Here is an 18,066-nt window from a genome sequence, read left to right as displayed (position 1 = left end):
GTCACTAGATCACAGTCGAGAAGGCAAGAAGGGGAACCTGTGGCAAGGACCAGCCTGGACAGGACACTCACAGCCTGTTCATACGTTGAGGCCTCGTGGAAATAGGAAGTTTTAAAAATGTACAGTGTTGTCCTGATGCTTCTTTCGCTCACGTACCGTATCCAGTCCATCAGCGTATCCTCTCGGTGCTACCATTAGATCACTTCTGGAATCCGACTTCTCAGCCCCTTCACTGCTGTCAGAACCACCCTCCTGGCCTAGACCCATTACCTCTCACCTGGATTGCAGAAGCCTCCTTATCTGAATTTCCTGCTTCTACCTGTGATCCCCTACATTTTATTTTTCATACAGCTGCCAGAGTGAACCTTTTAAGATTAGTCAATTATGTCAGTTTTCTGCTCGTACCCCTCCATTGACTTCCCTTCTTGCTCAGAATGAGATACCAAGTCTTTATTGTGGTCTTCGACCTCATCTACATGTACTTCCCCTTCACTGTCCACCTCACTGGGCTTTGATACACTAACCGTGCTCCTGCCGCAGGGCCTTTGTACTTGCTGTTTCCCCTACCTGTGCCACTCTTCACTGGATACCTCATGGCTCACTTCTCCAGATCTCTAACTAGATGTCACTGCAGCAGGCAGCCCCATATTAAATAGCATCCCACCCCTATTCCATCTCTATCTTCCCTTACTGAGCTTTATTTTTCTTTATGATACCACCAACTAGCACGTGTAATTATATTTAGTTGTATATTTATATTTAGTTGTATATTTATAAATTGTATATTTATAAGTTTCATGAGTATAGGGGCTTCAGCTTTTTTCATTCATGTGTTCCTAGTACCTAGAACCGAAGTTGGCACAGAGTAAAGCACTCAACTATTTAGGGAATGACTCAAGTAAATGTAACGAGTAAAATTAATTTAACATTCAGGCATTCACCAGTAATTCATTTGCCGTCATAGCATTCTTTCTTTAAATTAGTAAGTTTGGTGATTTGTTTTATAAAAATGATGGGATATTTGTATAAAAATAGATATTAGCCAAAAACAACTTCCTGGGGCAGAGTAATTTTGTGGACCTAGTAAGATTATTTAGAATGACTTTAAAAAACAAAACAAATATCTACAATAATTAGCAAATTTATTTCTGTTTATACTTTATTCTAAATACTAGTTTATGAAAGATATTCTGCCTCAGTTGGCCATTAGTAAAAGAAAGGATTTGCATTTCTGTGGTTACAGTTTACTTTCAAATTTTGCATTTCACTGAAGTAGCCAAACTCCACATATATTTCAGGGACCTTATTTAATTAACAACCTTTGTAATAAAGCCCTAAATTGTCGATTGCACAAGTATTTAATAATGTCTTCTGTTTGCAGGTAGTGTACTATGTGTGGTGGAATACAAAGATAGATACAATATAGCCTGAGTCTTTAGGAGGGCTTGAAGTTGAGTAGAAGGAAATAGGTGTGATAGTGTAATAAGACGTGTTGTGATGTAAATAGATGTAAAATAGCCTGGAGTGTTTGGGAAATGCCAAGCAGTTCTGTGTCACTGGAGCACAGGGATGGGGGTGTTTGTGGATGAGTGTGAGACAGAGCGCTAAGGAAGGAAAGCCTGGCGGAGAGATGGAGATTGTTACATGAGTGGGGAGGGTGTGTAGCTATGAGAGTTCGGCAGTGACCAGGTCGTGCAGGAGGTTGGTGTTGAGAGCTCAGTGGCAGATGAGACATCTCAGGCAAGGACTTAGAAGGGGCGGGACTAAAGTGCTGACCTTATAAGAAAATAACCGAATGTAGAAAGAGGAGGCGGAGTCTAGGATGATTGCTAGCTTTCTGACTTGGAGAATATTGAAATCCTCCATCAAGATAAAAAGTACTAGATGAGAAGAGCAGATTTCATGGGGAAGCTCAGTTGTGGATTTGTTGCCATTGAGGTGCCTGCAGACAGTGCTGGTAGATGTTTACCAGCTGACTCTGAGAACAAGTGTGATGTGTGTGTAGCTTATGAAAAGTGTTGTCGATAGCAGGGGTGTATAGCACATACTGACAGGTAATATGATACTCTACTGGCAAGTCCATGGAGCCAGTTGACCCTCATGGATGCCCTCGTTGCTTGCTAGCCTTCTGTGTCTTTAACCAACTGTGGTTGCAGTTGACAAAAGCATGTAGTTCTGACATAAACATTTCCTTTACGTTACAGAATAAGACTAGAGTGACAACTAAGATATGTGACAGAACTTCACTCCTAGTCAGTATCAGTGAGTGACGACTTTGCTGAATCAGATAACAGATTTTGAACAATGAGTCTTTCCTCAATTTTTTGTACTATTCACAATGGAGTGGCTCTAGACACTATAGACACCTCACATTTTTCAGTTAAATATGCATTATTAACATTTTCTTCATCATTTTCTTAAGTCTAGACAATCAATAAGACAATAAATCAAACCCTTATTGGTTGTCAGTTTCCCTGGTGTACATGTTGCCACTGTGGCCAGTTACAAGCATCTAACGTGGTGTCTCTGAACACGGAGTTGGGGAAGCTACACAGTAGCGTGCCGTTAGAACATTTCCACCGTACAGAGATAAGTAACCTCCAGAGCATAGATAATAGTGAAATAATTAAGAAATGATTGAGTATTTCCTTTCTTTATAATATAATGTATTTAATTGTAATTTTAAGTGATTAAATTTGTAATAAAGACTGCGCTTAATAACCAGCCCACAGACTTCCTAAAAATTCAGCAGCTGGCTCTCAAGCCAGTAGCAGCAAGCTCCAGCACTGCTGTCTGCGGGCCATCGAGGTGAAGATGTCCAGTGAATTTCTGGATCTTAGACGATGGTCCAAACTAGAGGGGCTAATTCAGGCATCATTGCCCGGCTAGCTGAAGCCTTGGGCATAAATGTTGTCCAGGGAGAGCAAGTGAAAAGAGTAAGAGGAGATCCAAGGGCAAAGCCCTGGGGTCATACCCACTTTTCGTGGACAAGCTGGGGAGGAAGAGCCAGTGGTGCCAGTTGAGCAGGGCCCGTCAGCAGGGGAGAAAGCATTGGAGGAGATGAGCGCTATGGAGCCGGAAAGAAGCCAGGTAGTGAGGGCCGAAGCGTGTGCCGGTAGCAGCAGCTCAGTGGTGGCACTGGTGCAGACATCTCAGAGGAGGGGGGGGCCATTGCAGCTAACATTTCTGTTTCATAAAATGAGTGGGAAACGAGAAACCAGAGGCCGCAGATTTAGTTCATTCCTGTGTAGAACCACTGCATAGGAAAGGGTGGGAACAAGGCAGGACGGTAGGTTAATGGAAATTAAAGTCAGGACTTTATCGTATTTACAACTTGTGGGGAAGGGGCCACCAGTTACAGGTAACCAGTGAGGCAAGGTCAAGGAGAGGAGAGGACCTCCTCTCAGACTAATCTTGAGCAAAAGGAACACCTGAAATGGAAGACAGCAAGCGGAGAAGATTGCAGACACAGATGCATTGTTAGGTGTGGGCGTGAGAAGTTGACTTCATGGTGGTCTGAGCGTCTGCTGGTAGCCAGGCCAATTGTTTCACACGTGGGGCTCACACGTAAGTCACTTGGTAGTTAGCACCTTGGGTTTGCTTGTTCCCCCTTTTTGCCAGACTAGAAGAATAAATTTAGAATGAATCCTAATAAATACCGTGTGTCAAAGTAAAAGCTCTGAGGTGGGCGTGAGGCAACGTGCATGTGCAAGGTGAAAATCAGTAACCGGCGTTCATGCCACACCTCTCTCAGCGTGCTCGTGAAGTTCATCATAGGTGCTCGTGGCTGTGGCGTGCCTGTGGAGGACCGGGAGGACCCCTACTCCTGCAGACTGCTCAACATCACGGATCCAGGTGGGTCTCCTGTTCTCGGCCCTCTGACTGCCGAATACAGGTTTGGTGTTAGGAAAAGTCGCTAAGCTGAATAGGTCGGTGTCTGGTTGTAGCAGATGAAAATCGAGCTTTCATCAAAATTTATCTTTCATCCTTTTTGACAGAGTCCTCGGGGTATCTGTTAAGATTCTTTACAGATACAGGTAATTTCAGGGTCCAAGCGGGTTTATGTTTCAGTATGATTCAGGTACATCTGGAAATTCAAGTAGCGATAAATCCTCAATTACTGAATTTTGAACTTTTGGAAACTGCTCATTTCACCAGCCTGTTGATTTATAATAGCTTCGATACAAGTATGTGAATCAACTTTCTCTTAGTATTGCCTATGCTTCTGCAAAAGAAATAGAATAAAAAATTAAAAACACAAGTGGTACTTTTTTATTTCTTACAATTAAAAACTTGAGTTCTGTTGAGGATGAAGAATGGTGCTCGTAATTAGGTTCTATGTGTTATCTGGGAACCAGTTTTAGGAAGTTGGTAACTGTAAACGCCTATGTTGGTTTGTTAGCCTTTCCTATTATGTGCAGCTGTGGTTCTAAGGGAGATTAAACTTTTCCAAATCTTAAATGTGCTGATTATGATTTCTTGTATATCAAGATTGGTCAAACCTATGTAATTACATACACGTCACTTTTCTAGGCTGCGATCGTGGAATGCTTAAGTCATGGGCTCTGCAGTCAGGCTTTAAGTCTAGGCTCGGGCAGTTTTCCAGCTGTATGACCTTCGATTCGTTATTTACTCCTTTGAGCCTCAGTTTCATCATCTGCAAACTGGGAATAAATACTTATTCATAGGGATTGACATGAGGATGAAATAAATTGATATGTATAAAATATTTAGAATAGTTTCTAGAACATGGCAGGTGCTTAATTTATTTTAAAGAACCTGTCTTTTTATAAAGTTGGGTTTCAGTCAGCTTTTTAAATAAATTGGACCATATTTTCAGATCTGCATTGTAAAGCAGAGGTTTCTTACTGAAGATTTCTATGAATTTAGTTAACTTTGTAAGCAAACTTTTGTGTGTAATTGTGTTTTTCATGGGACAGGGTCCTTTAATTTTCACTGGAGTCCCAAAGTGACCATGAACCTATAAAATATTACTAATAATTTAAGAGTAGCCTAGAACAAATCACATTTGAAATCTAAAACCAAACCAATTTTTTAAAAACCTCACCTTTAAATTAACTAGACTTTTATTAAAATCTATTACTCATTGATAGTAAAGAAGTAGAGCTTTCCACTGATAGAAAATTTTCATATATGTAACACCCAAGTTTCAAATTTAAAAATAGGTATAACTAAATTTATATTGAACCTGATTTTTTTTCTTTCTGATAATTCAAATGGTGTGTAGGTTTATTTCAGTCCTTTAAGGTCCTCATGGGCATTAATCACCATATTCTGGATATGTAGGAGTTTTGATTAATAGCAGGATGAAGGCAGCAGGATTTCCTGTGTTCATCTGTCTTAGAAAATCTGTATTAATAGTTATGTTATAATGTGCTTAACTTACTACCTGTAGTAGGCATCTGCTTTGGATCTATTTCAGTTACTAAATATATTAAAGATAAAAACTTCTGTTGTCCAAATTGGGAGTCTAGACTCTCCGGCCAGTGCGTGCCCAGCCCACAACTAAGTCTGTTCCTTCCCCTTTCCCCTCCTGCTCATGTATGTAATTGGGCAGGAGCCGTCAAGGCTCTCAGTGCCGTTTTACTGAGCATCTACTGAGTATAAAATAGCTTTCTAGGAACTCTAACGCACGGATCCCAATGATCCTCCGGGAGTGGGAAGAAAACAGAATTCTTATTTATCTGAAAATAAGAAAATAGAATCATTAATACTGAATGTATTGACTGACAATAATATATGTATTTTGTAAAGAAATATGAGTGTGTGTATAAATACTTTTAACTGATGGGGTTGTGTGTTCAGCAAAGTTGGAAAACCATAGCTCTAAAAGACACAAAGAACTTTGATATAATAATCTTGTAAAATAGGTTTTTATATTACTTCTCAAAGTGGCACTGACATTCTCAGCCATATTAACTGCATCATGTAATATATTCCGAGTCATTTATGGTCATTGAAAAGTTATTTGAAAAGGACGGTTGTTGACCTTGATTAGACAGCTTCGGGGGAGTGGAAAGGGCACTGAATTTGAAGTCACTAAACTTGGGTTTGATTCCTGACTCTACCACTTTCTGTGACCTTGGGCAAATTACTTAATATCTCCCAGCTTCAGTTTCTTAATCTGAAAGCTGGAGATAAAGCCACAACCACACAGTGTAGTTGTGAAGATGTGTGTACAAGGGCATGGCACAGAGTAGGTGGCCAGAAATGCGTACTGTTCGATGTCCTTATCTTTTCTCAGAGTTATATAGCAAGGGGTTTTCAGTGTTGTTTGAAGTGATTTCAGTTACTCTTGTCTGTGATAATTGCCTGACATCACAAATATTTTAAATTACCCAAGAAGAAGTAGAATTTTTGGAATTTGCAGAGCAAGGCTAAATTTATTATTTATGGCTGCAATCAGTACTGTTGTTTTTAAATCCAACCTTTATTTATCCAACCTTTCCTAATAGATGCCTTTGAATTTAATATTCCCCTGTGGTGTTCATACGAACATATGCACATGTGTAGGCAAAAATCTATTATAGTAGTTCTGATCATTAAATATTTTACTTAGATGTGGCTGAAAACTGTTCTTAAATCTCCAAGTAAGTTTGTTTTTTCTTAGTAGCAACTATATTTCTGAAGCGTATTTTAAAATTATTGCCATTTGTGAAAGAATTATATAACAAGTACCTAGATTTTGCCATCAAGCCCACTTCATTATTTTCATATTAGTAAAATAAGATTACACTTGATTGATTGTTTAAAACTCCTTTTCTCATTATTTCCTTAGTTTTGAATCAGGAAATTGAGGCGTTTGATCTTTCTGAAGACACTTCATCGGAGCTCTCCGAGGACCGAGTTGTCAGCGTGAGCTTCCGAGTTCTCTACCCGATCGTTATTACTAGTCTCGGGGTGTTTTATGACACCAGCAATGTGGGTTTCCAAAGGAACATCACCGTCAAGCTTTATCAGGCCGAACAGGAGGTAAGCACTGCTTGTACAAGGTTTTCCCCATGTTTCCTTTTCAAAAACATCAGCTTTTTCCTCATGGTGTATCATAGGTTGGGAGACTTCACCTTTGTTCCCTGTCAATTGGGAACATTTACGTTATAGTGTAGTGTATTATAATGCTGGTTTGGGAGAGAATACCAATGAGTAAACGTGTTATATCTAGAAAAGAAGGAGTTGGACCAAATTCGAAATTCCCAACCTCAAATCCCTGAAAGCCTAAGGGATTTCAAAAGTTGGTAACGAATATCAAAAGTTTGGGACTCTTAGGTATAAGCGGGTATTATTGTCTCTGTCTTCCCAACCCTAAAAGTCTATCACTATAATACGAGGCTAGCAGCTGCTTCAAATCTTTTGTGTAATAAGGATGTAGAGGGAACAAAAGTTTAAAACAATTGAGGTTACTCTGTTCCTGATATTTGGGGAAATCTGATTTGTTCACAGTGTATCTGAAAGAGTGTAGCAAGGAAGTGTATCAGAAAAGATCTGTTCCCATGTTTTCAACTACAGAAATCTTGAAAGAGTTACCCAGTGAACACCCATATATTTACCAACTAAATTCTACAAATAGTTGATATTTTATTGTATTGGCTTTATACATATATAGTCATTCATCAAGCTTATCTTTTTAAAAAAAATATTTCAGAGTAAGTTGCAGGCGTGAGTGCACTTGAACTCTAAACACTTCAGCGTGCGTATCATTAACGAGACTTTAATATTGTGGGTTGTTGTTTTTTTAATTTTACATACTGTGAAATGTGTATTCAGTCAGTTTTTTAAACTGTATAAACCTGTGTAACACAAACTTCTATCACCCTACCCCATTCCCTAAATTTAGGCAGCCACTGTTTCTTGTTTTTTAACCATAGACTGGTTTTCACCTGTTGTGGGACTTCATATATAAATAGAATCATATAGTAAGTGCTCTCGTGTAAGGCTTCTGTCACTCAGCATTATGTCTGTGCATGTTGTTGTATGTATCAATGAATTTTTCCTTGTCCTTCTTTTAACTGCTAAGTTGTATTCTAGCAGGGCACAGTATTTATCCATTCTCCTATTAATGGGCACCTGGACTGTTTCCAGGGTTTTTCTCCTTTATTCTGTTAGTGTGATAAAGTACATTTGTTGACATTAGAGTGTTAAACCAGCCTCCTATTCCTCTCGGTCATGATGTATTATTCTTTTTATGTATTGCTGGAAATTGTTTCTTGTGGAGAGCATATACTTGGATCTTCCTTTTTATCCATTCTGAGAATTTCTACCTTTTACAAAGAGTGTTTATTCTATTTACATTTAATTCAGTTATTGAAGTGGTTGGATTTCAGATTTTCATTTTGCTATTTTCTGTTTGTTCCACCTTTTAAAAAATTTCTCTGTTCCTCTTTTCCTGCCTTCTTTTGGGTTAATTAGATGTTTTTTAGAATTCCATTTTAATTTATCTGTTTCCTTTTAGCTATAGCTCTTTGCACTATTATTGTTCGTGTATATGGTTGACATAAGGATTAGACGATAAACCCTGAACTTTTCAGTCTTCTTAAAGTTAATGTTGTACCCCTTCATGTAAAATATAACAGCCTTGCAACTACATAATTGCATTTACCATCTCCCATTTTGTTTACTCTATTGGTTATATGCATTTCATCTATGTATGCTATAAATCCCACAGTACAGTGTTATAATTTTTGCTTTAAACAGCTAAATGTGTATTAAAGTAAGTTAGACAAAAACAGTGTTTTATATCTGCCCACATTTTTACCATTTCTGGTAAAAATAGTCCTTCCTGAGTATCCAAGTTGCCATCTGATATCCGCTCCTTCAACCCAGAGAACTTACAGTGCAAGTTTACTGTGATAAATTCACTCCGTTTTCATCTTTCTGAAAATGTTTTAATTTTGCTTTTATTTTTTAGCCTCCCTTTATTCTTGTGGGATATTTTCTGGATATAGAAATTCTGGGTTGACTTTTTTTCTTTTCAATAAGTGAAAGATGTCACTCCAGTGTTTTCTGGCCTCCATCGTTTCTGGTGAGAAGTCAACCATCCTTCATATTGTGGTTCTCATGTTTGATGTATATAATGTGGTTTTTGTTTTGTTTTTTCTGGTTGCTTTTAAGATTTTCTCTATGTTTGGTTTTAAGCAATTTGGTTGCGTTGTACCTTGGTGTGGTTTTTCTTTATCTGTTTTGTTCAGGGTTTGTCAAGTTTCTTCAATGTATAAATTTGTCTTTTACCAAATTTGGGAAACTTTCAGCTATAATTTCTTCAAAAAAAATTTCCCAGCCCCATTCTCTCTATGTATTCTGGGGGTTCCAGTTGTACATATTAGACCTTTTTGAATTGTCCCACAGATCACAAAACTGTTTTCATTTTTTAAAAAATTTTTTCCTCTTTTTCAGGTTTCATAATTTCTATTAATCTGTATTCAAATTCAATTCACTGACTCTTCTACCATCTCAAATCTGTTACACCTAGCCAGTGAATTTTTAATTTTAGATATTGTAATTTTTATGTTTAGAATTTCCGTTTAATACTTTTGTGTAGTTTCTATTTCTCTAAAATGTTCTGTGTTCGTTCATTTTGAGCATGTTTTTTCCTACAGTCCTGATCTTCGTTATAATAATGGCTTTAAAACTCTGACTGCTTGTTCTAATATTTGAGTCATCTTGGGGTCTGTCTTTATTGATTATATCTTTACTCTTGAGTGTAGATGACATTTTCCTGTTTTATATCTAGTGACTTTGGATTATATCCTAGATATTGTGAATAATTCATTGTAGGGTCTCTGGATCCTATTATATTTCTTGAAAAAGTATTTAGTGGTTTGCAGATGGTTAAATTAGCTGGACGCTGGAAACTTTAAACTGTCTCCCTTGCAATGGACAGCAGCTGAAATCTCCTTTCAGTTCTTTTGGACTTATATGGGCTGCTTGGATTCTGTTTTCAATGTGTGTTTTATGAGTCAGCTGCAGATTTGTGCAGAGTTTATATGAAGAATTTAGGCTCTCTCTCTGTGACCTTTTCCTTTCTGGGGTTTTCCTCCTTACTTTTCAGCTGATGTGTTTGCTCCAACTCTTTCATCTCATTCTGCATCCAGAAAGACTGCAAGTTTTTAATTCAATTGTTTAGTTGCCTCTCAAAATGTGCCATGTGCCGCAAAGAACCATAAAGTGTCGGGGAGGCATACCCACTGTCTTTCTCTTCTTCACAGTATTGATTTTCCTCCAGTTTCTGCCCGCCTTGTTCGCATTCCAGTGCCTTCAGATTAGTTTTTTAAATGTTTTGTCCAGTGTTCATAATTGTTATCTACAGGAGAATTGTTCTGGTGTCACTGGAAGCAGAACTGTGTTCGTGTTTTGTAGGCATCTTTAAAAATGTTTTTATATTATTGCTAATATTGTTACTAACGGGTACAATGCTAATCAACAATAAATATACAAATGAATTTAAGATTCAGTTTCCTTTTTGCAGTTTGTCCTATCCCTACTTCCTCTAAAGAATCCGTGTAGTTTGTAAATGTGCTTAATGACATAAATATGAGGGAGGGAACAAGTCCTCTTGAAGGTTTCTACCATTATGATTACAGTGAGAAGAAACTTATTAAGCTATTCAAGTACAGGAGTTTGTATTATTATTGAGCTTAAAGGTTTCATTAATACTGAATTCACATAGTTAACTGAAATAGCAATATACTGAATTCCGTCCTTATCTAGAAATTAGCATTAATCTTGAATGTTTTTGATACACTTGTCTTAGTATGTGTAGTCTTTTTTTTTTTTTAACTGTTATGTATTTGGTTCAGATGTACAAAATTTTGAGCATGTTGATTTAACTTTTAGTTGACATACTTTTAGGCAAGGAGAAGTCAATCTTTGTCCTAATCTAAGCTGGATGCTAACGGGTTCACAGGTAGTCACGATGCAAAAAGTATTACCACCGTGTTGCTAAGAACTGGTGTTAATGAAAGAAATACACACAATCCACTAAGACACCCCCCACCCCTTAATTCTGAACTTCTGCGTGGTCTTGATAGCTTTAACAGAAGTTTCCCATGTGTAAGTTGGTATATAAGAATGGGCACGAGAAAATAAGGAAATGTTCTTGCCTAAAACAAACTGGGAAGGACCCAAGAAAACAACAGACTTAATGTGAAATAGCATTCTTTTATATCCCCTTTTTGTTTTGCTTTTTCTTCTAAAGGGTCTTCTTGGAAGGGGGATTCCCGAATAGCTTTGTTCCATGTAGAAATCTATGATGTTTCAATTTATTCTTAACCCTTTGGGGTTAAACCTAGTAAACTGGCTTAATTTAACAGCACTTCACACTTACCCTAATGTTCCTCATTTCAAGGTGGGTTGTTTTTTTTAAGGTTACATGGATTATATTTAGGGGTTTAGAACTTCATGACGACTTTGGTTACCTTAAATATCTTTATTTGATAACCATGGTTGCACTGGAAAACCCAAATGATACCTAAACCACAGTACAACAGTGTTAGTAACCATGGTTGGGATTTAGCCGACCAAGATGTAAGCAGTTTTGAAAACTTGTTGCGTATGCAGTGTCCACCATGAAGTATTTTTCATGTTCCCTCTCCCCCATTTGTAGGAGGCCCTCGTCATTGCTCGCTTTAGTCCTCCAAGCTGCGGTGTGCAGGTGAACAAGCTGTGGTACAAGCCTGTGGAGCAGTTCATCTTACCAGAGGTACCGGCTGGAGTGCAGACTGTAGGCGCAGGCGCGGGGCTGTGCTCTCAGGGGCGGGCGCTGGATATTCTGTCTCCAGGGGGTGGGAGAGGCTCCCAGCTCCAGGGGCTTCACCAGGCCTTGAGGTTCCCAAACCACACTTTGTGAAAAAGCGTTGGTTTTACCTTGGCTTAGTTAGTGCAGTAGGATAAGTAAATTACTATCCTTTGTCATTAAAACATGGCTATTTTAATGACAAAGGATAGTAACTTACTTATCTAAAGAAAGGGGGTGAGGTAGTGCAGACAGAATAATGGCAAAGAGATTGGCCTCATTTCCAAGGTAAATTAAACTTCTCCAAGCTGTGGAAGATGTCTGAAAACAGAACTGTCACCTTCCGGGTCCCTCTAGGTGCAGGGTTAGGTAGATACCTGTGTGCTGCACGTGCCCCCTTCGGTCCCCGAGTGGAGCTGCGACCTGGTTCCAGTTGGGTGTGAACAGATTGTCCACCCATCACCCTCTGCCTTTTTGGGCCATTTCAGTCTAGTCCAAGCACATGCCTCATCTCCGTGCTCTGGAACCACAGGAGGGGTCAGTTTTCCAGACATTCCTGGGAGTCACTTTAGATCAGCTGTGCAGTTCAGCTACAGCATCAAAGCCGAGGTAAGATGTGGAAGCTGGGCAGGTGACCAGCCCTGCTGGCTAAGCAGGGGACGTTTTCCTACCCCCGCCTTAGGGGCTGTTCACACTTACACAACAGCAGAACCCCACATTTTGTGATATGCTGTAGCACTCTGGAGTCACATACCAGTAGTTGAAACTGTGTATGCTTTCTGTCAAAGGCATCTCCTTTATTTTACCTGTAGATGAGCTTCCGTTTAAAAACTTTTAAACGCAAAACTAAAACACCAGAAAATATTTCTTATTTCTCAGTGTTATTAAAAAGACCATAGTGAATATCCTTACACCTCCCTTATGTACGTAACTGGTTATTTTCTTAGGATGAATTGTTGATTCAAATTTATACACATTTGTAAGGCATATGATTGTTTTCTGGAGGGCAGTTTAGCAGTTTGTGTCAATTTGAATAATCACCAGCATTATATGAGAATGCCTGTTTTCCTGTATCTTTTTAAAATTGCATATATGAACTTTTTTCCTTGTTAAGTGAGGTGTGTTGGCCAAGTTTTGGGACATCTGGTTTGAAGGAAGCCATTCTTTGGTTTGTTTATTCTTTTACTCGGAAAATATTTATTGAGGACTTAGTATGTGCCAAGCAGTGGAGCTCTATGAGGAGACAATACAAAGATCTCTGAGCATAAAGCAGCTTGCGTCCCAGTGGGGAGAGAAGACCTCACACTGATACTCTGCTTAGCTTACTGTGTACCAGGCGCGTTGGAAGTTACTTTCCTGATTTAACTAATTGGGAAGCTCCTTTCGGATCGAAGCAAGTCATTCATGAGAGTCCTTCATTTCCTCAGAACTAGCGTGAGCAGAACCTAACTCAGACTTTGTGCGATTCCCAAAGGGCGAGGACCGTGAGGAGACCGGGAGCAGTAGCGTTGTGTTAGCTGCTAGACAGAACGGTCTGAAGTCTGACTTAGCGCTGATTTTCACAAAAGACTTAGGAGGACTGTCAGGAGTGGGAAAGAGAAAAATGATGCATCTGGGAGTAAGATGTCTGGGCACATTTGGGTGCCAGTGCCTGAGCGGTACCTGGGTACAGCCTGCTCTGCCGCTGTGACCTCGTGCCGGCTACTTCCTCTCACTGTGTGTCTTCCCTGTGGGCGGAGGCGCTGCAGAGCCCAGTTCAGAGGGTCGTTCTGGGGCTGGCTGGTCTGATACATGTAGAATGGTAGGGCTGCCACACGGTGGGCACTCAGTACCCACGTGCTGCTCGTCTGGATTGGGGGTCCTGATCCTTAAGGGCAGGGGCACTTTGCTTTCTGGGGGACATGTGGCAGTGATTGGAGACACTTGCAGTTGTTAGGCTGGGTGTGGAGTGATCTGGCATCCAGTGAGGGGGGCAGGGAAGCTGCTGCGTACCCCACGGTGCCCTGCCAGCCCCCAGCAAACGATTGGACCCACAGTGTCAGTGGTGCCCAGGGGGAGAAACCTTCACAATATGGAGCAAAAAGGAAGAAAATAAGCTTTAGGACTTTAGACTGTAGTGTTGCAGAATCCAAGACCGGAAAGAATTAAAGCGGCACTCAGAGAGTTAGGAGAGTCAGCTTTATGACACCGGTGGGCTCAGCTGGATCCTTCCCAAAAGACTGAGCCCCTAGCAAGGTTTTGAGCAGGTTTTTAATGGGTTGGGGACTTTCTTGAGTCGGGGAAGGGGAAGGTGTCATCTGGTGATTGGCTCGGGGTGTGGCTTGGAGGGGGTTATGCGGAAGTGGGCTGGGGCTTAGGCTGGGGACTTCTCTCTCCATTCAGGCCACCAGGGTCCGTTCCACATGGCAGGAACCATTTTAAGGTCAGTCTCCCCATCAATAGAAAGAATTACAAATTTTGAATAGTCCACAAAAATATTACTTTCCCTTACAGTGTCCTCGTTCTTAGGAAATAACATGCTGAAGAATTTAGAGGTGAAATGTCCTGATATCTGCATTTTACTTTCAAGTGATTCAACAACAGAAGTGTGTGTTTGTGTGTGTGTGTGTATGTGTGTGTGTGTGTGTGTGTGTGTGTGTGTGTGTGTGTGTTTGTACACAGAGATCAAGCAAATGTGGCCAAATGTTAACAGTTGGTGAGTCTAGGGGATTTGGGTGTTAATTTCAACTTCTCTGTAGGTTTGAAGTTTTTTTCAAAATGAAAATTGGGTTGGGGCCAGGGGTTCCCTTCCTTGCCAGTGTGTTGGGTGATGTATCTGGCAGTAGGTCCCCGTGACAGGAAGTTCTCAGCCAGACAGTGAGTGGCCGTTTTTGTTAAGACTTTAATACCTGTAGCCTTGTGAGCTTTTCCGCTTTTAGCTTTCAGCTAAATTGACTTGATTTTTCATTACTTCTGAGTAATGTTTTTCTTTTAGAAACTTTCCAGTTACTTAACAGTGGCTACACCAGGGTGGGGGGAGAGCAGGATTATGGATGATTTTCATTTTCTTCTTTTTGTGTTATCTGTTAGTATTTTCTAAGTGTTCCATAGTAAATATATATATTAGCTTTATAAAAAGAATAAAGTTTAAAAATTAAAACAATTCTTTCCTCTTGCACACCATGTTTAATTTCACATAGATGATTCTTTTGCTGCCTCAACCCTAATGGGGCTCATTAACACAGAAAAACTGACCCTGAGGAGTGGGGGGTGTGCCCATCAGCAGCAGTGCCAGGAAGAAACAGATCATTTCTGCCATTTGAGAGGGAACGGAGGTGCTTTGTTCATCCTACCCCTCCAACACTTTCTAGTCTACTAGGGAAACATGCCAGCAGTGTAGCTTGTCAAGGAAGTAAATCTCTTGTAATGTTTTCATCAAGTGACTCACTAACACATAAATCTCAATGGGGGTCACGGATTTAAATGGAGACTGCTGTGTGTTTCTCTTAAAATATTTATTTCTCTAATTTCATATTTTCCTCAATAGTGCAGCTGAAACCTGAAACTGATTTCAATAAAAAGACTATTTTTGTTCACTTGAGTCACTAAAGACATTATTGTTAGCATTATGGGTACTTACTTATTTCTTAGGAAAGTTAAAATTCTTTAGATGGAGTTATTTCTCCAGTCCACAAGAATTGTTCATGGTTACAGGCACAAAAGTACTATATATTTCAGCCAGTGTGTGGTTTGGATGACAAATTAGAAATAGAACACAAAAGAATTAACACATGAAAAGGGTTGCAGATAGCAACCTTATGGGTGAGATAATTTATGAGCTCATTTTTCCCGCCGATATACCATGCTGTTTTTCCTAACTTTTATTTTGGTCTTATGATCTTAGCAGGGAATTGCTATAAACAAGTTGTTTTGCATCTGAAGAGATTCCTAGCTTTATGATTATTTTGTGTCGGAGAGTAGAAAGTAGGTCTGTGAGAAGTGAGAATAGAAATTCAACTGTGACTGGAGCAGGAACAGGCCTGGGGAGGGAGAGAAGATACAGCTCCTCCCGTCCCTAATAACAAAACAACTTCTGGGTTATGTAAGTTCAGTGAATTAAACCAGGATCATTTTTTCAGACCAGTGAGTTCTGGTAATTACTCAGTTTAGTCAACATTGTTGATGTATCATGAGCCCGTCACAAACAAAATGGAGCCAGTGGGAAATAGCAAGTCAAACACCAAGTTCCAGTTGAGTGGACAGGACAATGAATTACTTGTTTTGTCATCATGTTTTCTAGATTTGTAGTTTCAAGGCAAAGCATTTTTATTTGGTCATCATAGCTTTGCGTTGGTATGGTTCATTTGAAACAGCACTCGCTAAGATTCCCAGTGACCTAACTGCCAACTGCAGGGACACTTTTTGTCCTTAGCCTTGTTTATCGCAGTTTCTTCTTGTCTTGTATGATACACATACTTCTGGTTCAGCCACATCTGGCCCCGTTCTCCTTCCTGCTGTACTTTATTATCTCCTCCTCATTTGCTTTCCTCCTAAATGTTAATCATTAGGATTTAATACTCAGCCTTCTGTTTATTTTACTCAGTCTTTTTAGTCAATTTCATTCATTACCAGCCATTTGCTAATAGCTATTAAATCTAACTACAGCCCAGATTTCTCTCATGAACTCAATTCCCTACACACATCAGCTGCCTACTGAACTTACCCATTGGAATATCCCGTGGGCATTCCAGTGGTAATAGGGTCTCCTCCCTCTTGGATAACAGGTCTCCTTTTTCTCGGCACCCAAACCAGAATCATGGAATTGATCGTCAAGCCTCATATCCAAGCGCTCATTAGATCTTGTCAGTTCTCTCTCCTAAAATTGAGCACTATTGAAGTTTTAGAAGAAAGGAGAGTATACCATAGGCAAGAGAAAGACACGTGATGCACCCAAAGCAGCCTCGCTCAGTGAAGGGTCTAGGACTTGGCTTCAGGTTGTAACACTGACCTTTCCAGTTAGCTCACTTAGAGATGATGAGATTCTCATAGAATGATAAAGTTACAGAAGATCGGTGTCAACCAGAAGGTCAGTTCATTCATCCTTAATGAGTGTTAGCTTAGCAGAGTGATTTAAAAGTTCATGACCCCTAACTAGGAACCTCCTCCTTGGTATGCCAGGCACCTGAAAAACTGAATTTGAACCATGCTTAGCTTGGGCATTGAGTTCTATTACAAAAGTCGAAGGTAGGTGTTTCAGCTCAGTCAGATAGGATGTGACCCGAACGCTTTATATCTTTCAATTATTGGGTTTTTTCTCCCCTTGGACATAACTTCATTGCCAAAATTTCGCTCATAACCCAGCTTTCCTATAGTGGCCAGTTGATATATTAAGATGTTAATTTTACTAATTAAGCTCCTTTTTTAGAGCTCTTCCCAAGTTTTCAGAAGCATTATTTCCTTTAATGTAAGAATTTAATTAGTTCAACTCAGAGAGCAGTCTTTTTTTAATCGAGACATAATTGACATAAAACTAATTAGTTTCAGGTGTACAATATAACGACTCGATGTTTGTATATATATATATTTCAAAATGATCACCACAGTTAAGTCTAGTTAACATGCATCGCCAGACATAGTTATAAATTTTTTTCTTGTGATGAGAGTTTTAAAGATCTAGTTTCTTAGCAACTTTCAAATACACAATACAGTATTATTAACTAGTTGCCATGCTATACATTACGCCTCTAGAACTTATTTATTTTGTAACTGGAAGTTTGTACCTTTGATCACCTTAACCCATTTCTCCTACCCCACTCCCTACCTCTGGCAATCTCCGTATCTTTGAGTTTGGGGTTTTGTTTGTTAATTTTTAGACTTCACATGTAAGTGTGATCCTGTGGTTATTATCTTATTTCTGTCTGACTTACTTCACTTAGCATAATGTCCTCAAGGTCCATCTATGATGTAGCAAATGGCAAGATTTCCTTTTACTAATGGCTGAATAATATTCCTCTGTGTGTGTGTGTGTGTGTGTGTGTGTGTGTGTGTCCATTCCTCTATCAGTAGACACTTAGGGTATTTCTGTGTCTTGGCTATTGTAAATAATGCTGCAATGAACATGGGGGTGCATATATCTTTTCAAGTTAGTGTTCTCATTTCCTTCAAATAAATACCCAGAAGTAAAATTTGCTATTGCATAAAAATTTTACTGCTATTTTTAAGTTTTTGAGGAACCTCCATACTGGTTTCCATAGGGGCTGCACCATTTTACATTCTCACCAGCAGTCACGAGGGTTCCCTTTTCTCCACATCCTTACCAACTCTTATTTCTTGTCTTT

The 18,066-nt window shown here is 39.5% G+C and overlaps 1 protein-coding gene across 2 annotated transcripts in view; it reads left to right on the top strand.

Moving 5' to 3' along the window:
• B3GALNT2 (beta-1,3-N-acetylgalactosaminyltransferase 2) overlaps positions 1–18,066 on the top strand; it is a 50,934-nt gene that overhangs the window by 11,718 nt on the left and 21,150 nt on the right. For both annotated transcript variants that reach the window (XM_019746980.3, XM_088799087.1), the window contains exons 3-5: positions 3,755–3,855; positions 6,800–6,993; positions 11,621–11,716. In XM_019746980.3, the coding sequence (XP_019602539.3) occupies positions 3,755–3,855; positions 6,800–6,993; positions 11,621–11,716 (391 nt within the window). The remainder of the gene's footprint in view (positions 1–3,754; positions 3,856–6,799; positions 6,994–11,620; positions 11,717–18,066) is intronic.

This window comes from Rhinolophus sinicus, chromosome 6, assembly GCF_057876585.1.
Source record: "Rhinolophus sinicus isolate RSI-liver-muscle chromosome 6, RSI-T2T, whole genome shotgun sequence".
Classification (NCBI taxonomy): Eukaryota; Metazoa; Chordata; class Mammalia; order Chiroptera; family Rhinolophidae; genus Rhinolophus; species Rhinolophus sinicus.
The sequence above is the reverse complement of the archived record's forward strand: the minus strand, read 5'-3'. Positions and strand labels throughout refer to the sequence as shown.